The 25202-nt window shown below is 39.4% G+C and overlaps 1 protein-coding gene across 1 annotated transcript in view; it reads left to right on the top strand.

The window, feature by feature from the left end:
- The window catches only part of Nemf (nuclear export mediator factor), a 49649-nt gene that overhangs the window by 24193 nt on the left and 254 nt on the right, over nt 1–25202 (top strand). Inside the window, exons 16-32 of the mRNA XM_051146942.1 lie at nt 2429–2517; nt 6778–6881; nt 7439–7501; nt 11173–11285; nt 12812–12869; nt 13330–13388; nt 13465–13585; nt 14927–15197; nt 16570–16612; nt 16722–16771; nt 19665–19818; nt 20813–20890; nt 21226–21423; nt 23414–23446; nt 24729–24829; nt 24912–24955; nt 25044–25123. Of these exons, the coding sequence (XP_051002899.1) occupies nt 2429–2517; nt 6778–6881; nt 7439–7501; nt 11173–11285; nt 12812–12869; nt 13330–13388; nt 13465–13585; nt 14927–15197; nt 16570–16612; nt 16722–16771; nt 19665–19818; nt 20813–20890; nt 21226–21423; nt 23414–23446; nt 24729–24829; nt 24912–24955; nt 25044–25123 (1659 nt within the window). The remainder of the gene's footprint in view (nt 1–2428; nt 2518–6777; nt 6882–7438; nt 7502–11172; nt 11286–12811; nt 12870–13329; nt 13389–13464; nt 13586–14926; nt 15198–16569; nt 16613–16721; nt 16772–19664; nt 19819–20812; nt 20891–21225; nt 21424–23413; nt 23447–24728; nt 24830–24911; nt 24956–25043; nt 25124–25202) is intronic.

Raw genomic sequence — 25202 nt, 5'->3', positions numbered from 1 at the left:
TTTTTTCTCCAAACCTGCACTTCTTTCTTTTTTCTCATCTCAGCAAATAGCACTTTCATTCTTATCTACTCAAATGTTAGAGATATCCAGAATTCCTCTCTCATAAAGCATATCCAGATCTGTCATTTACTGTTGTTTATGTGTGCAGTGTACCATCGTGACTGTGTGGGCCAGAGGACAGTTTTTATCATACTCATGTCATCAGGCTTTGCAGCAAGAATTTTTAATCCCTGAGGCATTTTGCCAATCCCACATCCTTGGTTCTCAATTTGTTGCATAACAAAAACCTACTGAGTATTATGTCACTTGACCATAATTCCAGGACTTGGGAAGTGGAGGCAGAATGATCATGAATTCATGGCCATCCTAAGCTGTACAGTGAGTTTGAGACCAGCCTTTGACACATGAGGCACAGACATGCACACGCACACATACACACATGCACCAAAGGTAATCAAAGTATAAGCAGATTCCCCCCCCCCTCGTACCTTGGCTATCCTGACTCTCTTTGTAGACCAGGCTTGCTTTAAACTCACAGGATCTACCCGCCTCTGCCTTCCAAGTGCTGGGATTACAGGTGTGCACCACCACCATGCCCAGTTTGTAAGCAGAATCTGGCTTAGGCCTTTATTTACATGAGTGGACTACTCCAAGATTGCTTTCTACCTTTTCCTCCACTGCAGACTGCTCTCACCTTAGCAGGCATAGAGATATTTTAAAACAATTTTTAAAAGATTTATTTGTTTATTATTATGTATACAGTGTTCTGCTTGCATGTACATCAGAAGAGGACACCAAATCCCATTATAGATGATTACCATGGGGTTGCTGGTAATTGAACTCAGGACCTTTGGAAGAACAGACAGTGCTCTTAACCTTTGAGCCATCTCTCCAGCCCCATAGTGATATTTTTGTTGTTGTTGTTGTTGTTTTGTTTTAGTTTTTCGAGACAGGGTTTCTCTGTGTGTAGTCCTGGCTGTCCCAGAATCACTCTGTAGATCAGGCTGGCCTTGAACTCACAGAGATCTGCCTGCCTCTGCCTTCCAAGTGCTGGGATTAAAGGCGTGCAACACCACTGCCCGGCTACCAATTTTTTGTTTTGTTTTCCATAGTGATATTTTTAAATCACAAGCAAACCTCCATCATTCTTTCCTTCACTCAAAAGCTTCCAGTTTCATCCCATTTTAATGTAATTCAAAACTGTTTTTCTGGCCTACAAAGCCCTATATAATCTATTTCCCTTTTACCTCATTGCCTGAATTTTTATTTTTACATACTCTTTCTTGCTACACTGGAATCATAGCTATTCCTATGACCATAATGCACTGCTGTTCTCAGGACCTTTGTACTTGCTAGTCTTTCTATTTTTTTGTTTGTTTGTTTGTTTTTATTTATTTATTTACTTTTGGTTTTTTTTGCTAGTCTTTCTAAATGAAATGCTCTGCCCTTATGCTAATGCTGTGACCCTTTAATACAGTTTCACATGTTGTGGTGACCGCCACAACCATGCCACTTCATAAGTGTAATTTTGCTACTGTTATGAATAATAATGTAAATATCTGAACTGTAGAATGTTTGATTTGCAACTCCTATGAAAGAATCATTCAACTCTTGATGGAGTCATGACCCACACATTGAGAACCAATCTGGAACAAAGTAGACACTTCAGTATCTTTTAATGAGTAACCTGTTTGATCTAGTCTTTATACTCCAGGCTGGCTTCATACTTGTATAGAAAGCCTCACTCAGGGTCTTCTTGGCTCTGTCTCTCAAGTGCTGAGATTATAGGAGCATACTAGCATTCCTGACAACGTGGAAGTTCTTAATTGTAGGTCCTAAAAATTTGCACGCAATAAATACTTATTTTACTTCTTAAGGTAAATGTCTTTTTTTCACTGTACATATATTTGTGTGTATAAATAAAGTCACTTTATGACATAAAACCTTCTGTTTTTTATTATATTTTATATATTTTTTTCTTTTTTTTTTTTAAAGATTTATTTATTTATTATGTATACAGATTTCGTTATAGATGGTTGTGAGCCAACATGAGGTTGCTGGGAATTGAACTCATGACCTTTGGAAGAGCAGTCAGTGCTCTTACCCACTGAGCCATCTCTCCAACCCTCTTTTTTCTTTTTAAAGAGGATAACTTATGGGTCCCATGGATCAAACTCAGGTCATCAGGCTTGGCAGCAGTGCCTTTAGCCACTGAACCATCTCATGGCCCCTTAAAGATTATTATTAAGCTAGGTATGATTACATGTTTCTATAATGCGTGAAGCTGAGACAGAAGGATCTCTGAGTTAGAGGCCAGCATACCCAATACAGTGAGAGCTGTCTAAAGCAATTTGTTATGCTGTTGTGTATTTCAGTGTTACGTAAATACATTCTAAAATTGTTTAAAAAAATTTTTTTATATAAAAAGGCATTCAAATCAGCAGAAAAGAAAACAAAGCAAACCCTAAAAGAAGTACAGACAGTTACTTCTATCCAAAAAGCAAGGAAAGTGTATTGGTAAGTGTTTTGCTCTTGATGTTTACTTTTTATTGGAATCATATGTGTATATTATTTAGAATGTCAAGCAAGTATACAGAGCTAGATATAAAACCAACTCTATAGTTCTTCATTCTTATTACTTATTCATTCATTTATTGTGTGATGTGTGGGTGGAGAAATGTGTGCCGTGGAGCACATATGGAGGTCAGAGGACAGCTTTCAGTGGTTGTTTCTTTTCCACCATATGGGTCCTGTGGATTCAACTCAGCTTTGTTGATAAGTAAGTACCTTTACCCACTGAGTCATCTCTCTAGCCCCTACCCTTAGCTCTCTTAGGTGTGACTTTTATATTCTCCTGTTTCTCTCTGTAACAGCTTATATTGCTACTCTATGATTTTTGTTTTTCTATAATCCTTCATTGACCTCTCATTACAAAAGATAAGAAATTTAGTTTCGCTGGGCGTGGTGGCGCACGCCTTTAATCCCAGCACTCGGGAGGCAGAGGCAGGCGGATCGCTGTGAGTTCGAGGCCAGCCTGGTCTACAAAGTGAGTCCAGGATGGCCAAGGCTACATAGAGAAACCCTGTCTCGAAAAACCAAAAAAAAAAAAAAAAAAGAAAAAAAGAAATTTAGTTTCTTACACTTGTGTTATGTTACATACAGACATAATTTTCTCAAGGTTGATAATCAGCTTTATGGATTGATTATTTAGTTGTAGTCACAGCTGAGCCATCAAGTATTTTGCCTTCCTTCTTTGCTCAGTTTTTCTATTGTTTTGTCTTCCTTTGAGTTAAAAAATAATAATTTAGGCCTAAAGAAATGGCTCAGTGGTTAAGAGCACATATTACTCTGACAAAGGACTCTAGCACCTATGTTGGGCAGTTTACAGTCTCTTGTAATTTTAACCATGTAATTCATTTACACACACACACCCCAAATTAAAAATAAAACACACCTTTAAAAATATTATTATTGCTCTTTTTTAAATCATAAAACCAGTATCAAACTTTGAATAAATTATTTAAGTACATTAGCATCTCATTAGTATTACCTTTATGGATATGTCAGAAATTACTCTGTTCTTTTTTTTTTTTTTTTTTTTTTTTTTTTTTTTTTTTTTTAGTTTTCGAGACAGGGTTTCTTTGTGTAGCCTTGGCTGTCCTGGACTCGCTTTGTAGACCAGGCTGGCCTTGAACTCACAGCAATCCGCCTGCCTCTGCCTCCCGAGTGCTGGGATTAAAGGCGTGCGCCACCACACCCGGCTAATTACTCTGTTCTTATTTAGTTTTATATATATTGTGGTGCTAGACTTAAACCCAGGCCACATTCTTACTCTTGGAGATTTTCTTTCTTTCTTTCTTTCTTTCTTTTTTAGACAGGGTCTCTTTGTGTAAACAGTCCTGGCTGGCTGTCCTGGAGCTTACTATGTAGACCAGGCTGACCTCAAACTCAACAGAGATCCACCTGCTGAGAGAATCCCAGTGCTGAAATTAAAGGTGTGCTCCACCACAACCACCTTCTTGGAGATTTTCTAACTTTTGTTTTGTTTTTTTTTTCGAGACAGAGTTTTCTCTGTGTTTTGGCTGTTCTAGACTCACTTTGTAGCCCAGGCTGGCTTCAAACTCACAGAGCTCCTCCTGCCTCTGCTTCAGAGTGTTGGGATTATAGGCATGTGCCACCATGCCTGGCTCTTTTTTTTTTTTTTTTGAGACAGGGTTTCTCTGTGTAGCCTTAGCTGTCCTGGAACTTGCTCTATAAAGGCTGTCATTGAATTGAGAAATCCTCTTGCCTCTAATTCCTGAGTGCTGGGATTAAAAGTATGTGCTAACATGAATGCCTTTGTTATTATTTAAGCATCTGTTAGTCTCTTTTCTCTTTTTCCCTAAAGTTTATTTTAGTTATTAAAAAAAATAATGACATCACTTTCTGCTTTGTCTTTCCTTCTCTTAACATCTCCCATGCTCCCCTCCACACCTCAAATTGATAGACTCTTTCATTCATTATTATTGTTTCCTAAAATTTCTTCTTCTTTTTTCTTCTTTTTTAAAAGACTTAATTCACTTTATTTTTCTTCTAAAAAACTACAGCTGAGCCAGGCATTGGTGGCGCATGCCTTTAATCCCAGCACTCAGGAGGCAGAGGCAGGCGATCTCTGTGAGTTCAAGGCCAGCCTGGACTACTGAGTGATTCCAGGGAACCAGGGCTACAAACAGAGAAACCCTGTCTAGAAAAACTAAAAAAACAAAAAACAAAAACCAAAACTACAGCTGGAGCCTGGGTCCCCTGAACAGAGACTCTGATGTGGGTTTTCACAAGATGATCAGTGAATTCCTGATAAGGAGACTTGGTGAACACAGACTCTTTCCAAAGGGCAGGTGTCAGGTAGCTGTAAATCTTGGAAATAGCATCAAAAGATGCCTTGGCAAAGTTGTCCAGCGTGGCAATGCAGCCCCTGGCTCATTTGTAGCTATCATCAATACCAGCTATCAACAGTAGCTCCTTGGGTGCAGGAGCAGAGATGATACCAGTGCATTTGGGGGCAGGGATGAGATACACCAAAACAGAGCTAGAGTAGCCTGTCACCGTGCATGGAACTGTGTGACTTGCCAATCTTGTTATCCCAAGTAGCCTCTCCGCACAGGGATGATGGAAAGCTTGGCCAAGATGATGGCCGCTCGGAGCACTCCACACCAAGACCAATGTGACCATCTCTCTCTGTCTCTCTCTCTCCCTCCGTGTCTGTCTGTCTGTCTGTCTGTTTCTCTCTCTCTCACTCACTTACTCACTTTGTGGTTCTGGCTGGTCTGGGACTCGATATGTAGATGAGGCTGCCCTTGAACCCAACAGATATACCTGCCTCTGTGCTTGGTTTAAAAGCTTCTACCACCACACCTGGTATCTCTTACTTTTTGAGATTCGGAGTGGTACATTTTGTTAGATCTATTCATTGCACCTTCAGATGTCTCTTCCCTTACTCCAGTTCTTATGCCACAATTATTTCATATTACCACAGCCAAGCACATATCCACCATAGGTAGGTGTGGTGCTGCATGTCTGTAACCCTAGCAGTTGGGAAACTGAGGGTTTGAACCTCAATTTTCTTACCTCACCCTCCCACGTGCTAGGATTACAGGTATGTACCACCCAGCCTGGCACAGTTGCTTGCTTTATCAGTGGTCTAGAACCTATTTGATATCCTGATGAAAGAAAGCTGAATCTTGGGGCATTTGGTGTTTTTCACTTTTGCTTTATGTAATTAATTCATTGTTATGCCATACTTAGTTTTAAGAATGCTGCCTATAGAAAGTAAATTAATAATTGGGGGCTGGAGAAATGCCTGCATTGTCAGGAGCTGCTTATTGCTAGAGGACTAAAGTTCTCAACACCCAAATTTGATGGATCACAGTCTTCTGTAATCCATCCAGCTCCATGGCCTTCAACACCCTCTTTTGGACTCTGTGGGCACCTGCTTTCATGTGTACTTACCCATATGCAGATACACACATACACATATAATTTAAAATCTTTTAAAAAAGGAAGTAAATAGAGCTGAGCAGTGGTGGCATACGCCTTTAACCCCAGCACTCGGGAGGCAGAGGCAGGTGGATCTCTTAGTTTGAGGCCAGCCTGGTCTACAGAATGAGTTCTAGGAAAGCCATGGCTATACAGAGAAATCTTGTCTCACAATAAAACAAAACAAAAACAAAAGAAAAGAAGGGAGGGAAATAACTTGGCTTGTGGGTTGTCATTGTTGTTTTTTAGATAGGCTAGTATAGCCTAGGCTAGCCTTAAATTGATATACATCTCTGGTGGGCCTTGAGAAACTTTTGATTCTCCTGCCTTATCTTCCAAGTGCTAGGAAAATATGTATGTCACACATATTGTACCTAGTGAGATTATAGAATTTAGCGAGATCTTACAGAATGTAGTTTCTCTTCCTATTCTTCCCCATCTTTGCCCCTCTTACCCTTCCCCCTGACAGAGACAAGGGTCTCATTGTGTCACAGAGATTCCCTTACTTCTGCCTCCCTGCTATTGGCAGGTGCCACTATGCCTTGCCAGAATTTAGTTTCTTCTAAGACTGTTGTGAAAAATATATTACAGGTTTTTAGTAAAATTCTTCTTGGTCCGTGATAGTAATTACACTATTAGATTGTTGATATCTTATTCTACACAGGCATGATGGCTTCCTGTTTTGTTATATTTTGTTTTCAAAATGGTAAGAATGTAGGCCGCTATACAGAAAAATGTTAACTTTGTTTTCTTCCAATTTGATAGGTTTGAGAAATTTCTGTGGTTCATTAGTTCAGAGAACTATCTAATTATAGGTGGTAGAGATCAGCAACAGAATGAGATTATCGTGAAAAGATATTTAACACCAGGTAAGATTAAAATTCTATGAAGTTTTCTCTTAAATGATTTATCAGTTATTTCACTAATAGGCACTGGTTTTCATCTTTTTTTTTTTTTGGTTTTTCGAGACAGGGTTTCTCTGTGTAGCCTTGGCCATCCTGGACTCACTTTGTAGACCAGGCTGGCCTCGAACTCACAGCGATCCGCCTGCCTCTGCCTCCCGAGTGCTGGGATTAAAGGCGTGCGCCACCACGCCCAGCTTCTGGTTTTCATGTTATACTCTTGTTTCACAGAATTAATTATAGATTCAATCCTTTATGATTTACATTTTGTTGAAGAAGTCTTTGCCACTTATTAAGTGGATATTGCAAAAATAGCATTGCTGAGCTAATCTGTATAGGACTTAAAGCTGGGTGTGGAGTTAATGCCGTTAACTACAGCTGCTAAGAGGACCACTTGATCTCGGAAGTTACAGAACAGCCTAAGTAGCACAAGGAGACCCTGTTTCAAAAACAAAAATTTAGAAGAAAACCACAACAACAAAAATAGGACTTAAAGATTCATTTCACATTTGTCTTTATTTAAGGAGACATTTATGTGCACGCTGATCTTCATGGAGCAACCAGCTGTGTAATTAAGAATCCAACAGGTAATATATTTCCATTATCTGGAATTTTCTTTCCTTAACATATTTTATTTTTAGTTATGTGCATGTGTGAGTGCATACATGTGTGCTCAGGTGCGCACGTGGGTGTTATCTATGTCTGTGAGAATGTGCACATGCAGTATCCATTGTGTCCAAAAGAGTGTTGGATCCCCTGAATGTAGAGCCATATGCACTTGGACTCTGGGGACTGGCCTCCTGAAAACATAAGTAATGTAACTGATAAACAAGAATTCCTATTTAGTCCGCAGTACTGTGAACAACAAAAAAAGAGATGAAGAAAGATGAATTGACACAAGAACATTGCCTGAATGTAAGAGTCATAACATTTATGTGTGGCAGTTGTGTCCTATAATACATGAAGGGAAACCAGACAGTAATGAAGTGGGTAGGTACACGTACATACAGTTAACACTGAACATGAGTAGAACAGTAGATTAACAAGGAAGTAGAAGACTTGAACACACTAATAACTAAACCTAACAATATCTCTGTAACACTGCCCAAAAAGTATACAGAGAATATTCTCTATATAGACCATATGATAGAACTAGAAGATAGAAATAAATCTATAAGAAGTAAAGAGACTGAGGTAGGTAATAAACTAAATCACTTCATGAACAAAGTTCCAGCCAGGCAGTAATGGCACATGCATTTAATCCCAGGAGGCAGAAGCAATCTGATTTCTGTGAGTTAAATGTAAGTGCTTCAGAATTGCTTCCCTCAAAATACGAGAGATAAAAACACTTCTAGATTCATTCTGTCAGCCAGTATTTCCAAGTACTAAAACCAGATAAATGCATCACTAGAAAAACAGCAACATCATTCAGAGTATAGACACAGAAATCCTTGACAAGGTCTGAGCAGTCATGCATCTACAAGCATATTAAAAGGATATATCCATGGGATCTAGTCTAGGAATTCAAGTGATGTAGAAAACCATGTGGTCAGCTAGGTGTGGTCATACACAGGTATAATCTCAGTACTCTGGAGGTAGAGGCAGGAGGATATCCAAATTTAAAAGTAGCCTAGACTCACTAAGCCTAGTGAGATTCTGGTCTTAAGTTATTTGATGTGGGAGGGCCCAGCCTATTTGTGGATGAGGATACCATGGGCTGGTGGCCTTTGGTACTGTAAGAAAGTAGACTGAGGAAGCCATGATGAGCAAGTTAGTAAGCAGCACTCCATGGCCTCTGCATCAGCTCCTGTGTTCAAGTTCCCACCTGGCTTCCTTCCTTGGCTTCCCTCAATGCATTAGAAACGTAAGCGAAATAAACTCCTTCCCAAGCTGCTTTTTAAAAAAAAAATTATTTTTATGTATGAGTATTCTATCTGCATGTACACCTCCATGCCAGAAGAGGCTATCAGATCACATTATAGATGGTTGTGAGCCACCATGTGGTTGCTGGGAATTGAACTCAGGACCTTTGGAAGAGCAGACAGTGCTCTTAACCACCTAGCCATCTCTCCAGGCTCTCAAGCTGCTTCTTTTGGGTTGTGATGTTTTATCACAGCAATAGAAATACAAACTCAAACTAAGACAGCAATAAAATGAAATTCAAAATGCTCAAATTGACAAGAAACAAAACTCTTTTAACCAACTGTGATCTTTTATGTATTTTATGTATTTGCTGGTTTATTAATTTATTCATTGCTAGTTGTGGTGGTTTCAATGAGATGTCCCCCACCTCTATAAATCTCAGGCATTTGAACACTTGGTTCCCAGTGGGTGGCTGCTTGGCAAGGACTAGGGGTTGTGACCTATTGAAGGAGGTGTGTGTATACACACACACGTATATGTATATATGTATATATATTGTTGTTTGTCTCAGGGGGTTGCTTTTGATTTTTGGTTGTTTTTGTGGTTTTTCTTTTTTGTTTGTTTGTTTTTGTTTTTGTTTTTGGACAGGGTCTCTGACTGGCCTGGAACTCACTATGTAGACGAGGCCAGTCTCAACTCTCAGAGATTCACCTGCCTCTGCCTCCTGAGTGCTGGGATGAAGGGTGTTTACCACCAGGTCCACCTTTGCTCTTATATTTTTTTAAAAACCTAAGGAAATTACCAGAATTTTAGAGTCATAATAAACAAGCAACAGTGTCTACACAACAAAAACAAGTTATAACTAAGTGTGGAGGCACAGGCCTATAATCCTAGCAGTTGTGAAGTAGAGGCAAGAGACTGTGTGCTATGTTATTCTTAACCCTGTATAAAAAGAGGAAAAGGAAACACATTGTATTTCTTTATACTTGTGTTTTAGTTATTTTCTATTATTGTGATAAAAACCATAGCCAAAGCAACTTACTAAAGAGTTTAACTAGGCCTAAATTTCCAGAGGATTAAGAGTTTTTCATGTGAAACATGTCACCAGCAGGGAAGGGGCAGGATGGTGGAGCAGCAGCTGAGAGCTCACATCCAGATCCACAAACAAGAGTCAGAGAGAGTAAATTGTAGATGGCAGGAGGCTTTGGAAATCCTAAGCCCATCCCAGTGACACACCTCCTTCAGCAGGTCACAACCCCCAGTCCTTCCCAAGCAGCCACCCACTGGGAACCAAGTGTTCAAATGCCCGAGATTTATAGGGGTGGGGGACATCTCATTGAAACCACCACAACTAGCAATGAATAAACCAGCAAATAACATTAAAAAGAATTTAAAAAGGTGTGTGGATGTAGCTGAATTAGAAAACATTAATCCCAGTGCCACATAGATGTTGTAGTACCACATAAGATCCCTAGCATTCAGGAAGTAGAAGTGAAAGGATCAGAAACTCAGTGTAATCCTCAGCTACACAAGTTTGAGGCCTGCTTGGGCTATATAAGTCATGGTCTTTACACAGAGAGAGAGGGGCAGGAGTTAGGTTCCGTGGTACAGCACTTTTCTAACATGTATGAAACTCTGGCTTTTAATCCGTCGTATCATAAAATTACTAACAAATTGCCAAGATACAGAAGGCTATTGTAAAATACTAAAAGAAAATAGTAAAACAAAAACAAAACCCAGGTGTGACAGATCATACCTATAATCCCAGGAGGCCACTCTTAAATTCCAGCCTAAACACAAAAGGCTACATATAATTTCATTTATTTAAACATGTCAAAATAAAGACAGAAAGTAATTTAGTGGCCAGGCAGTGGTGGCACATGCCTTTAATCCCAGCACTTGGGAGGCAGAGGCAAGTGAATCGCTCTGAGTTTGAGGCCATCCTGGTCTACAGAGTGAGTTCCAGGACACCCAGGGCTACACAAAGAAACCCTGTCTTGGGGAGAAAAAAACAAAAAGGGAAAGTGATTGCAGATAGCCCAGTTTTGAAAGGAAGTAGAAGTGTCACTGCTATAGACAAGGTTTCTTGTGGTGGTGGTGGTGGGGGCAGTAGGGTGATAGGAACGTTCTGGAATTATATAGCAATAATAGTCACACTGCATTATCTCTGGTATACACGAGAACACACTCACACACACAAAAAAAAGTTTTGAAAAATTGTTTTTGACCTCTAACACTGCAACAAAGGTAGGTAGATAGTAGGAAGGATCTAGAAGTAGAATGTGGTAAAGGTAGAAGATGATTGAAACTGTTGTACTAAGTATATATAACTTTTGACATCTTGCTCTGTAGAAACCCTGTGCTTTGGTTTTGAAACATAGCATTGCTGTTATAGGAGAACCCATCCCTCCACGGACTCTGACTGAGGCAGGCACAATGGCACTTTGCTACAGCGCTGCTTGGGAGGCACGCGTTATCACTAGTGCTTGGTGGGTGTACCATCATCAGGTAATAAGGGCTGTGGTCCATTTTCTTAACCTCTTAAAGGCTAAACCTCACTACAAATGGCTAGGATATAAAAGGTAGGCAAAGTACCTACCTGGATAAAGTTTGTTTAAGCAGTAGAGAAAAATACATGTGTGCCAGGTGGCAAATGCTGTGAAGAAGAAACCATTTCTTTTCTTTTCTTTTGAGGCAGGGTCTCACTGTATAGCTTTGGCTGGCCCGGAACTTACTTTGTAGACCAGGCTGGCCAGAAAGATTTACCTGTCTCTGTCTCCTGAGCACTTGGATTAAAGTGCCTGCTAAGAAGAAAAATTGTAAAAGTATACAATGGGATAGAGTCAGAGAGGCCGCCATTTGGAATAAAATAACAGGTGTTGGTAAGATTTGAATAAAGAGCTACATCAAGAGAGTGACCCATGGATGGATAGAGAATGGTGTACAATGACTGAAATGTTGACTTAAAAAAAATTCTACATGGTGGGAGGGCAGAACCAACTCCTTGAAATCTGTCCTCTCATCTCCACAGCATACACAGAATTGTGTACACACACACACACACACACACAATTATTAAAATTTGGGGCTGGAGAAAAGGCTCAACTGTTAAAGACTTTGTACTGCTTTTTTTGAGAACCTAAGTTCAATTCCTAGCACCCTCATTGGGCAGCTCACAACTACCTATAACTCTGGCTTCAGGGGATTAAACACTGTCTTCTTAGTTCAGCAGGCACATGTACATACTCACACACAAACACGCATATATAGAAATTATTTAAAAATCTTTAAAAGCAGAGTGGTGGTAGCAGACACCTTTAGTTCCAGAACTTGAAAGGCAAAGGCAGGCAGATCTCTTGAGTTTAAGGCCCTACTGGTCTACAGAGCCAGTTCCAGGACAGCCAGGACTACACAGAGAAAAGAAAAAAGAAAATCTTTTCTCAGAAAAAAGAAAAAAAAATCTTTGAAAATATTTTTAAGGGAAAAAAAGCTGTTTTACTATCAAAAAGAATCATCCCGGAAAAGGATTTCAGTGACTAATAATTTTATCTTCCAGTAAGGCTTTGTGGTAAGCTTATTAAGCTTTTTCTTTTCTCATTATGCTAGAAGAACAAGCTAGTTCCAGTCTAGTCTGGCATTTTATTGGAGTAGTACACCTTTTGTTATTTATTTATTGTTGTTAAGTGTCAAGTATATCTGTCAGTGGAAGGATAGATCTGTGTCTTCAGAGTTGAGAATTTTTGCTAAATTATAAAGTTTTCAGGACTTAGAGTTGCTTGCTTGAATGATTATTTCCTTCCTCTTGAGTAGAAAAATCTTTTTGAAAGAACATCTTCTTGGCATGCACAAAGCCCATAGCCATTTAAAGAAGCCATAGTAGAGCATGGTTGTAACCCTGTACCCAGGATGTGGAGGGGTTAGCAGTTTAAAGTCATCCTCAGTTCATAGCCATTCAAGGCCAACCCATAAAACCTGCCAGCCTGCCTCAGTTACTTTCTTTAGATAAGAACACAATGCATCCTTGTTTCCCTCAGGTGTCTAAAACAGCACCAACAGGAGAGTACTTGACAACAGGAAGCTTCATGATTAGAGGTAACCGTCTAACATGATGGATGTTCCTTATCTGGATTATGGAGGCAAGAGCCATTTTACAGATATTTGTAGAGTAGAAATGGTTTGTTGTAGTTGCACATACAAATTCTGTTATGAAATAGGGGAATTTTTGTCTTGGCATGGCATATTCAGCATTGGTCATGGCACCGTGCATTCATTGTTGAGAACGCATTTCACATAATTCAGTTATAAGAATAAGAATTACAGCTTGACTGTTATTTTTTAAATAAAATGTAGATTGTTATGGTTCTGCCAAACCCAAAAGATAGGAGCAAGCATTCATGCTTTTTCTTGATAACTATTCCTATACATAATACTAAAGTTCATAAATGTTCATGTTACAGTACATAGTAAAATGTATATAATCCTAGGCATGGAATATTTTCAGAGCAAAAACTGGAGAAGAATGAATTTTTATAATGTGTCTTATCTTTTTTAGGAAAAAAGAATTTCCTTCCTCCTTCATATCTAATGATGGGATTTAGCTTTCTTTTTAAGGTACTCTTCACTTTCTTTCGGTGTACTTTTTATAACTCTATAAAGTTCCAGCAGTGAGGAAGGACTGTCTTTCTAGGTAGATGAGTCTTGTGTCTGGAGACATCGAGGTGAACGAAAAGTCAGAGTGCAGGATGAAGACATGGAAACCCTGACAAGCTGCACAAGTGAACTCATGTCAGAAGAAATGGAACAACTAGGTAGTTGATATGTTATAATAATAAGTTGGCTTGTGATTTGTGTGTGTGCTTGCTCATGTGCATGTGTGTGGAAGCCAGACACATTGGCTGTTTCTCTGGAGATTGGGCTTTTTGCTAGTCTGGAGCTTGCTGGTTAGGCCAGGCTCGCTGGGCAGCCAGATTTTTAAAAATAGTCCAAAGTACTAAGGATTTTACTGAATTTTGTTTCTGGAAATGCTAAATATGCTTTTTTTTTTTTTTTTTAATACTAGGGATTGAAAAAATATTCTCATGAATTAAAAAGTTAAATTCGGGTTGAAGAAATGGCTCTGGTTACGAGCACTCACTGCTCTTCTGAAAGTCCTGAGTTCAGTTCCCAGCACCCACATGGCAGCTCGCAACTGTCTGATGCTGTCTTCTGGGGTGCAGATGTACATGCAAACAAAGTACCCACATACACAAATATTTTTTTAAAATAGTTAAATTCATAACTAAAGTACTTTTGGTAAAATTTGAGCACTTAATGGGTACCTTGTAAATATATTTAGCAGATAAAACTTGGGTACATATGAATTATCATTTCCATTTAGGTTTAGGCATTAGAAATGATAGGAAGATGAATTTATATGGAGTATAGTTTCTCGCATGAGAATTCTGGTTCAGGCTAGGCTTTTAACTGTCAACCCAACACAGTTTTCAAATGCTGATGTTATAATTTTAAGCCAGTATTCCCAGCTTTGGTTGATTTTTGCAGTATTTTGCTTTAAGCAGAGAGATATTAGGACTGCCAGGATAAATTTACCTACCTACTTAAGCAACCTAAAGAAAGGATACCCTGAACTACTTCTATAGTTATTCTCTCTCTTAGGGTCATTCCTTTTCGGCGTCATATTGCATTGCTTAATTTAAAACTACAATGTTAGATTCTATGGATTGATACATACCATGTTACTGTCTATTATATATAAACAATATATATTATTTAATTACATGACAATCCTTGAACGATGGTAATTGGACCTAGTTGCTACTATTAGTATTTCTTTTGCCTGTGAAGCTAGTTATATAATATATATTGGTTTTCATTTACAAATTAATAAACTTGAAGAATTTATACAACTATTTTTATTATCTTGCCTTTTGGCAAGACAACTTAGGTTTATTACAGAAATATTAGCCATGTCCAAAACAGTTTTGTGGTAAATAATCTCAGAGGTCATGTAAGGGTTATCCTTTGTCAGAATAGATACAGTATGTTGTGGAGATGCTCAGGAAAATTTCTGGTGACCCTTTGAGGAACCTAGGAATCACCAGAATCATATTGGGGGTTGCGTACTCTCTTCCCTTATGGGAATTCTACAGAAGGGGGTGACAGCAGTGAAGACAATAAAGAGGAATTACATGGAACTCTTGTAGGAGAACTCATGACTCAGGCTGACCAAGAAGACATTGCTGTTCACAGTAGGAGAGATGAACTAAGTGAGGAGTTAATACAGGAAGAAAGCTCTGAGGATGGAGAAACCAAAGCAGTGACAAAAGATCAAGAGCCCAGTGGTGAAATGAAAGACGAGGAGGAAGACACACTCGATTATCCCGATACAACCATTGACTTGTCCCATCTTCAGCCCCAAAGGTAACTTTAAAAATAATTTTTAGTTTTATATACTGGAGCTGATTTTGAGACAGTCCTTATTTATAAACTGTAACAGTAAGATTGACTTCACTACTTTGACTCATTCTTCGTGGTGTACTCCTCAGTGACATTCATGTACTTTCCCTCCTTTGTGTTCTTATGTTTTCAGCATTGGTTGGTCTCCTGCTAGAAATTTCCAGGACCAAGGAGAAAAGCACATAAAGTAGATCCAACCAGAAACAGCAGGCTCTAGGGATGTGGCTCAGTGTTTTCTTTGCATGCTTAAAAGCCTGGGTTTAAACTCCAGTGTTGCAGAAGCAAATTAGGAAAATTTCAAGAAAATGGGTGAACCTGGAAAATACAATTTTAAACAAAGTGATTAAAACTCAGCAAAAACAAAAACCACATTCTCTCCTATATGCAGATCCTAGCCTCTAATGTGTGTAGAAATGGGTAGGGAATAAAGCCTATACCTCTAAAAGTAGACCAAGAGAGGGTAAAATCAGATGATGAAGCAGCATGAGGTGGAGGTGGGGCATGCCAAAGGACACAGAATGTGAAAGAGGACAAGAGACCACAGGGAGGGGCTACAGGGGAACTCGGGAGAGAATGGAAAGAAGACTCTACTAAAACACACTTTATTTGTAAATATTGCAATGGGGCTGAGGAGGTGGCACCAAAGAAAGCATATTGCCTTTGTAGGGTGCCTAAGTTTCGTTCTTTAGAAATCAATGTTCCTTGTTTGTTTTGTTATTTGAGAGAAGGTTTCACTGTGTAGCTCTGTCTGGCCTAGAACTTGATATGTAGACCAGGCTGACCCCAAACTCAACAGATTTTCCCTTCCCCCTTCATCTGAAGTGCTGAGATTAAAGGTATGTGCCACCACAGACGATGGTGGGTTTTTGTTACTAGGGATTTGTTTGCTTACACATTGTTATTCGAGTTCTAACACATGGCTTAGAAGTCAGTCAGACCAAAGTCTTAGGTGTCTCCTTGGGCAGGCTACTCTGTGTTGAAGCATTGATTTCTATCTTAGAAATGGAGTGCCCCTTCACAGGGTTCTGGTCGAGATCTTAGTCCATAGCATCTGGCAGCAGCTGGCACAGTGGGTGTGGTGCTGTACACCGAGATAAGAAGGGCAGAAGTTCAAGGTCATTCCCAGCTACAGAGGGAGTTCAAGGACAGCTTATCTGCAAAGGAAATGTATTGAACATGTCACATGAAGAATGTATACATAAGTATGGGAAGATGGTTTGGCTGTATTTTGCCAAATTTGAAGATTTGTACGACTATAAGTAAAAAGATGGAGGAAGGGTATGTTAAGACTCTGTAACTGAATGGCATTCATAAGCTAGTAAATCATGTTTTATAGGCCTCTGCAGAAACTGGCTCCACGAGAAGAAGCTTTGAATTCAGTAAGCTGGGTTTTTTCCAATTGTGTTTTTCTGAATAATTTCTTTTAAAACTTACTTTTGAAAAAAACAATGGTACTGGTCTCACAGTTCTTCCTTTTTGTTTTAATAGAGTAACAGTAAATTACAAGGCCGAAGACATTTATCAGCCAAGGAAAGAAGGTAAAAATGTTATATATAACTGAATCATGTTCTATAAATTGACAGCTGCATGATGAGATGACTCAGTGGGTAAAAATACTTGCTGTACAAGTCTGACAACCTAAGGTCACCCCCGATCCCATAGTAGGAGAGAACTGACTCCTGAAAGTTGTCCTCTGTACCATATAGCATGTTTGTGCTTACGTTTACACATTAAACACATACATTTAACCTTTAATTTAGCTAACACATATTTGACTATTTTGTTTTCTTTTTGTTTTTTTGGTTTTTTTCGAGACAGGGTTTCTCTGTGTAGCCTTGGCTGTCCTGGACTTGCTTTGTAGACCAGGCTGGCCTCGAACTCACAGGGATCTGCCTGCCTCTGCCTCCCGAGTGCTGGGATTAAAGGCGTGCACCACCACTGCCCGGCATTATTTGACTATTTTGAATACTCTTCTAATCACCAAGATTCTTTATGTCCAACTCTAATATGTTTTTGTGTTTAAAGTTCATCTGTGATAGGTGAGATGGACAAGTAGTAAGACAGACCCTTCATTATGTGAACATGTATAGTGATGTAGGAAAGTATGGATATAAAGCACTTGATTATTTTAAAATAATTTGTTTTAGCTGTGTCTTCCCTGAATGTCTGTATATATACCAGATTTGTTTTGATGCTCTCAGAAGCCAGAAGAAGGTATCAACTTTTGAAACTAGAGGTATGAATAGTTCTATGCCACTGTGTAGCTGCTGGGAATTGAACTTGCATCTTCTGGATCAGCTGGTATTCTTTACCTCTGAGACATCACTCTAATGCTAGCACATGACTTTTTGGGGTTTTTTGGTTGGTTGTTTGGTTTTTCGAGACAGGGTTTCCCTGTGTAACCTTGGCTATCCTCACTTTTTAGACCAAGCTGGCTTCGAACTCAGATAGATAGCCTGCCTCTGCCAACTAGAATGCTGGGATTACAGGTGTGCACCACTGTGCCAGCAGCACATGAAGGACCAATATAACACTGATTTTTGAAAGTTTTTATAATTGTTCATTTATAGTAGTGGTACAAATTAATGAATTTCACTGTGATGTTTCCATATATTCCTATACCATGCATTGATCTTTTTAAAATTATTTCTCTTAAAGCATTGGTGTTAACCTGCACAATTGTCTGTGTGAGGACGTCAGATCTTCTAGGACTGGAGTTATAGACAGTTGTGAATTGCCATGTGGGGTGCTGGGCTCAAACCTGCATCTTCTGGAAGAGCAGTCGAGCTCTACGTGCAGAGCCATCTCTCCCTTTAATCTTACTCCTTTTTCCTTCTATCCTTTCTTCTTGCTTAATTCTAAGACATTAATAGTAGAAATTCTTGAAATTAGGAAAATTTTGAATAAAACAAAAGCCTGTGGACTGGGGAGATGGCTCAGATAAGGAAAGCATTTGTTATGTAAGCATGGGGGCCTGAGTTCAGATTCTCAGCAGCCATGTGAAAGGCTAAGCACAGAATGGAGCACCTGCCGTCTCAGAGCTAGGAGGAAAATACAGGATTCATGGCTCTTGCTGGCCAGCCAGTCTAGTCAGAAACAAAAAAAGACATGGTGAGCTCCCTGTTCAGTGGGAGATCCTGTCTCAAGGGATAAGGTAAGAGTTTGATGGGGCAGAACACACATCATCGTCCTCTGGGCTCTGTATGTACACACAAGAAATACACCTTAGATATCTAAGCAGTTAGGTGCATGATAGTAAAAGAGATTCCAAGGAGAATTAGCATTAAACAAGGAGATAAAGGTTTGGAAGTAAAGTGTGTGTATGATGCTTTGGAGAAATGATAAATAGACTTGCGGTAAAAGAAAAAGTTTATGTATATAAAGTCATAGATGTTTAGATTAGAAAGTAAATTTGGGTTAAAATTAAGAGAACCTGGGCTAGAGAGATGGCTCAGAGGTTAAGAGCACTGGCTGTTCTTCCAGAGGTCCCGAGTTCAATTCCCAGCAACCACATAGTGGCTCATAACCATCTATAATGAGATCTGGTGCCCTCTTCTGGTGGGCAAGCAGACATGCAGACAGAACATTATATACATAATAAATAAGTAAATAAATAAATCCCTTAAAAAATTAAGAGAATCTGGAATGACTAAGGACTTGGAGTTTTATTTTACAAGTGATATTAAGGAGATATCTGAAATTTTTTGAGTGGGACTATGACATAGGTAAGGAAACAGGAGATTAACATAAAAATCTGGGAATCTGTCAGATTTCTGGCAGCTTCTAAGGAATACTGAGGAAGACTGAGAGGCAGTGAGGACCTGGACAGTGGCATTAGGAATAGAAGATGCCAAAGCAAGGCAGGCGTGGTGGCGCATGCCTTTAATCCCAGCACTCAGGAGACAAAGGCAGGAGGATCACTGAGTCTACAAAGTGAGTCCAGGACAGCCAAGGCTACACAGAGAAACCCTGTCCAGAAAAGCCAAAAAGAGAAGAAGAAGAAGAAAAAGAAGAAGAAAGAAGAAAATTCCAAAGCAGCAGAATGTGCTTTTTTTTTCTTTCTTTCTTAATTTGTTTGTGTTTGGATACACTTACTTATTCCACCAGTCAACCAACAAATGTACTGAATGTCCAAGATCTGGCAAAGCCATATTGATAGAGCACCAGAATCCCAGTGGCTGTAGCTCACGGTTAGTAGTTGAATAAGTGAATGTGACGCTGAGGAAGGATAAGCAAAGGTAATAATTTTGCATTTGGGTGACAGAATGATACATCTTTGAAAGATTTTCAGGTCTTTTGTGATTACTTGAGCCTCTTTGTACACAGTGCTCTGGTGATTATCAAGTCAAGTAGAGGTCATTATACAATATACACTTTTCTTTAGGATACATTTGACATTTTAAAATTTGGTATTTCTTGATTTGTATTTAGAGAAATGAAAAAGAAAAAGCTTCCAAGTGACCCAGGGGATTTAGATGTGACAGAAGAGAAGGACAAAGAGAGAGAGAACGCTGCGCACGCCGAGGCTTACCAGAGCACAAGCAAAGCTGCTGCAGCCGGACAGCCAGTGAAAAGAGGACAAAAGGTAAAAAAAGTTCAGTATGGCTCACAAGTGAAGCTGTGGGGTTCCTCTTGGTTTTGTAAAGTGTAAAAGTAAAAAATAGAAGGGGCTGGTTGATCTTCCAGATGACCCAAATTCAATTCCAACACTCACATGGAAGCTAACAACTATCTGTCCCTCTAGTTCCAGGAAATCCAACATGCTTTTCTAGCCTCTGTGAGGCAGCAGGCATGTAAGTGGTGCACAGATACACATGCAGGCAAAACAGCCATGTACGTAATATAGAGTGTGTACATGAATTTTTTGATTCTGTGACTGAAAATTAGCTGGAGAGAGGGTGTGTACCTGATGAAGGTGTTCATCTGGAAAGGGCTTCCACTAACACATACAAACATCTGATGCCAAGCACAGCTGAGCTCATGAGTACTAGCACAGAGGCTGAAATGGTTGGGAAGGCCTTCTTTCACTGCTGCTAGACTGGGACTGCAAGTTGGACAACAAGGCAGTCATTGTGATGTAGATGTCATGTTCCCCACCTTAGCTGGACCATCTGAGGGGCATCATTTGCTTCAGACAGTGGGAAGCAGGAAACAGGACGGCTGGCAAGAGGGCTGCCCGTGTGTGTCACCATCAACTGGGGGTCACCGTGGAATCGCTTAGACAGCCTATTGAGTCCTGGCCTTCCACCCAGTCAGGGAGACTCACTGCACCTGTTGCACTATTCTTGCACAGGGGCCCAAGAAGGGAGGTTCACTGACAGTGGGAGAAGGGCAGTGAGCCACACTCTGTTTAAAGCCACTTTAAAATATTGTGTTAATTTACCGTTATCTGTACTTACGTCTTCTGTCCCATTGTGGCAAATTCCTTGAGGATGAGGCTACGGCACACTCATTCCTGTCCTCTGTACTGTTCTTTATCATGTGGGGTGCCTTTCCAAAAGCGTATTTGGTAGAACAAAAGAGGCATTTTAAAAATATTTTTTACTGCTGATTTTTTTTTTCAAATCTTCTGATTTCAGAGTAAAATGAAAAAAATGAAGGAAAAATACAAAGACCAGGATGAAGAAGATCGTGAACTTATTATGAAATTGCTGGCAGTGAGTAACATCTAAAATCATTTCTCTTGCTTTTCAGTGGCTTCTAGGCTATAAGAAACATTAAAACCTTAGCCATATTTGGGCCAGTGAGATGGCTTAGTGGTTAAAGGCACATTCACCAAGCCTGGCAACCTGAGTGCAGTTCCTAGAGCACACATGTTCAAAGGAGAAAACTAGCTCCTATGTGTTCTCTTAAGTCCACATGTATGCTAATGGCATGTGCACAAATGTAAGGAAAACGAAAGATTAGATTCAAAACATTAAAGTAAAACTATTTAAAGACCTTAGTACTAATAATAATTACATTGATTTTCCTTCCCTTGACGAATTGAAAGTCTGCAGGTTCAAACAAAGAAGAAAAGGGAAAGAAGGGAAAGAAAGGAAAAACAAAAGACGAACCTGTGAAAACACAGCCACAGAAACCCAGAGGTGGACAGCTAGCCTTAGATGCCGTCAAGAAGGAAACGCCATCCCTTCAAGTTTTAACTCACGATTTCCAAGATTTAGCTGTGGATGACCCACATGATGACAAGGTAAGCGTTCCCAAGTGGGATGGCCAGAGTCTGGGACTGACAAGGCATGTACAAGTGAGCCAGTCTTCAGCTTAGAAACAAAGTGTGGAAGATTACAATTAGTTTCATAAAAATAGGTAGTGATAAAGTTATTAGAAGCCTTCAGAAAATTAGTTTGGGGCACTGTCTGTAAAGTGCTCCCAGAGGGCCTGAGTCCTAGCCCCAGAACTGGGGGAGGCCTGTTGGCCAGGGAGCAGAGTCCACTCGCAAGCTCCAGGCTAATGAAGGGTCTTATTGTAGAGTGAACGCTGTTCCTGATGATGACATCCACAACTGCCCTCTGACCTCCACAGGCCCAAGGACACAAGTATATGGGCACATAGCACATACAAAATAACAGTTTATATGGGAGACATTTTACATGATTCCTATGGAACTCAGCTAAAATAAGAGAAAGAACTATACTTGAGTAGAAAACAAATTACTTCTGTAAGCTTTTCATAGCATTATAAAGTTGGTTGTGTTACATAATAATTAAAAATAACTGTGCTCAGAGATTAGGTGTCAGTTATAGAAGCAGGAAGAAATTAACATTTTTCCAGCTAAGGGTGTTATTTAATTGCTTTATCAAATAAATCATTTAAAAGCTACAGTTAAGTATATCTTCATATATGACTAGATAACATATTCTTGAAATGGCAAGCTTTTAAAAATAAATTTGTATCAAGGGTAGGTTGCAGACTGACAGGTGTGATAATCACTATAAATCCACCACAATTGGCTATTTTTACCACGTTTGCATTGTTTTGAGTTAAATGCTCAGTTTAGTGAGCTGTTTACAGGGACTTTTTGTCACTATCATCCCTCTCTACTCAACAGTGTTGTTAATGGTTCTAAATGGCATTATGGTTCTCGAGTTTTTATATATATTATTGCCATATCTGTAGATTTGTCTCTAAACCTTAAACCTAAAAATATCCATGCCATATATGTGGCACATAGCTAGAGTCCCAGCACGTCAAAGGCCAAAGCAGAAGGAATGCAAGTTTAAGGCCAGCTTATGATATGTACCAAGTCATGGAGAGGGAAAAAATTCCTAAAAGGGATTATTCATCTTCTCTCGAGGGCATGGATTATAGCCCAGTGTGATAATATTAAGAAGTGGAGCTTCGAGCTGGAGAGATGGCTCAGAGGTTAAGAGCACTGACTGCTTCCAGAGGTCCTGAGTTCAATTCCCAGCAACCACATGGTAGCTCACAGCCATCTACAATGAGATCTGGTGCTCTTTTCTGGTGTGCAGGCACACATGCAGGGAGAATACTGTATACTAGTAAATAAATCTTTAAAAAAAAAAAAAGTGGAGCTTCTAGGAAGGGAATTCATGTCCTTATAAGAAATTAAAGGGAACCTAGCATCAAATGCCAGTTCTTGTTGCTGTTTTGGGTTTTGATCTTTTTTAAAGAGACTCATGTAGCAGAGACTGGTCTTAAACTTGGCTTTTGCAGAGAGTAAAGTCCTCCTGCCTCTCAGGTGCTGAGTTTCAGCAGCAAAAATGTGTGCACTCACTCTAAAGCCTAAACAGACTGAGATGAGTCTGTCTCCAATACAGGTATTTTCCATGTAACATAAATACACAAAATTAAGTTTATCACAATATTTGAAGTTTATCTTAAAACTGTTGGCAAATCTTTTTGAAGTTTTTTGTAAGAACTACTTTTCTCATTGCAAACATTGAACTTAGTTGTCCTTTCAGGTTGTTTCCTCAACTTACACTACTTCAGCATATACTTTAAAAGGTTAAAAAAAAAAAAACCCCATTTTTCTCTTTCAGTGGCGATGCGTTCTAAAATATTAAGTACGTACTCTAATCCAATTTTGAGTGTTAGGGAACCAAGTTGTATCCTTCAATTCTTAGGAGTTATACAACAGCCTTATTCTATCAGTTTCTTTTTGCTTGTGGCTTACTGGTACAGAAGTTCATAGCTGACTTTATTTTTTGTTTTTGAACTAGGAAGAGCACGATCTGGATCAGCAGGGAAATGAGGTATGGTTTGAGTGGGAGTTTCTATTACATTGCATTGTAATCTTTGGCCAGAATATCTGTCTGATACTACTCAAAATTTAAAAGATAGCTGCAGGCTCTGCAGCCACTGTCTGAATTCTGGAATTTCTCCTTAAGTCTAGGGCCACTTAAAACCAGTGGTGGCTGTAGTTTTAGATTTGATTTCTAGCACACACAAACACACAGGTAGTGTATACTCTCTCTCTCTCTCTCACACACGTAGTATATTCTCGCTCACATACACACACACACTTAAAAAAAAAAGGCAAGTAGAAGTAGCCTGGACTTTCTCAGCTTTTGCACTATTAGCATTTTGGAAAGTATGATTCTTTGTTGCCAGGCTTATCTAACATATTATAAACAATACCTTGATTTAACCCCTTAGATGCCATTCCTTTCATTATGAAGGCCAAAACTGTATCCAAATATTGGCCCGTCTCGTAAAAGGGGTGTAAAATCCCTAATGAAGCCAATTTGTGGTACATGCCTGTAATCCCAGTACACAAGAGCTGGAGGTAGGAGGAGCTAAGTTTGATTCCAGCCTGATCCACAGAGTGAGTTCCAGGACAACTAGAGCTGCACAGAGAAACTCCTACTGTGTCTGACGAGATAGCTCAGACTGTCTTGTGTTAGTGCTTGTCACGTACGCATGAGGCCTTGAACTCACTCCCCAGCACTCACATGGAAAACCAGGCAAGGCAGCATGCACCCTGGCATGAAGGGGTGGAAACAGGAGGCTCTCTGGAGCTTGTTGATCAGCTGTGCCTGCCCAGTCTGAGCATTGGATTCATAAGAGACTGTTAAATAAGTTGGAGGTTCCACACACCAAAGAGAAAAGTCACTGGCCTGGCCCAAGTGTAAGTCCTGTTTCTTTGAATTGGACAAACTCCTGGTAGTTATTACTGTGCATCCTTTTAATCCATAGTAGCTTTCTTACAGCTTAGTTGCAAGTCTAGCTTGTCGTGTTCCCTCTCTAAAAGTAATTAAATACTACTTTGAAAACGGTTCCCATTGTTGTAAAGAATAAATATTAAAATATGGTTCTTTGGAACTGTAAGCAGTTTGGATACTACTGTCAGATTATATGTCTGTCAGAAAAGGCAAAATATGTATTCAGATGCTAATTTGTGTTTTTAGATACTGCCTTTATGATGGCATGCAGGAAAGGACTCAACAACACCCCACCTGCCCAGCACCTATTGTGGTTGTTGTTTAAAGTTTGGTATAAATTCCTTCTATAATTGTTTTTATTTTCCTCTTTCAGGAAAATCTGTTTGATTCTTTGACAGGGCAACCACATCCTGAAGATGTACTAATGTTTGCTATTCCAATATGTGCCCCTTATACCACCATGACAAACTATAAGTAAGTCACTATTATTTCACTCATAATAGTTGACACAATCTTGTGATCTCCCTGTAGTAACTCCTATAATTTTTTTCTTAAGATACAAAGTAAAACTGACTCCTGGAGTTCAGAAAAAGGGAAAAGGTAATTTAGGGTTTTGTTTTTAATTGTAATTTTTAACTACTTTACTTTACTGACCGAATTAGAACATTCATCTGTGCTCTACTTACAGCTGCAAAGACAGCCTTGAACAGCTTCATGCACTCCAAAGAAGCAACAGCAAGAGAGAAAGACTTATTCCGCAGTGTAAAGGTAAAGTTGGGGACTGGTGGAGTGATTAAGCTCTTTTCTATTGTCTTGATACAGTGCTGTCTTATTAAGTATACTTGCT

This window comes from Acomys russatus, chromosome 1, assembly GCF_903995435.1.
Source record: "Acomys russatus chromosome 1, mAcoRus1.1, whole genome shotgun sequence".
NCBI classification, from domain to species: Eukaryota; Metazoa; Chordata; class Mammalia; order Rodentia; family Muridae; genus Acomys; species Acomys russatus.
This window is presented reverse-complemented; position numbering and strand designations above follow the sequence as displayed.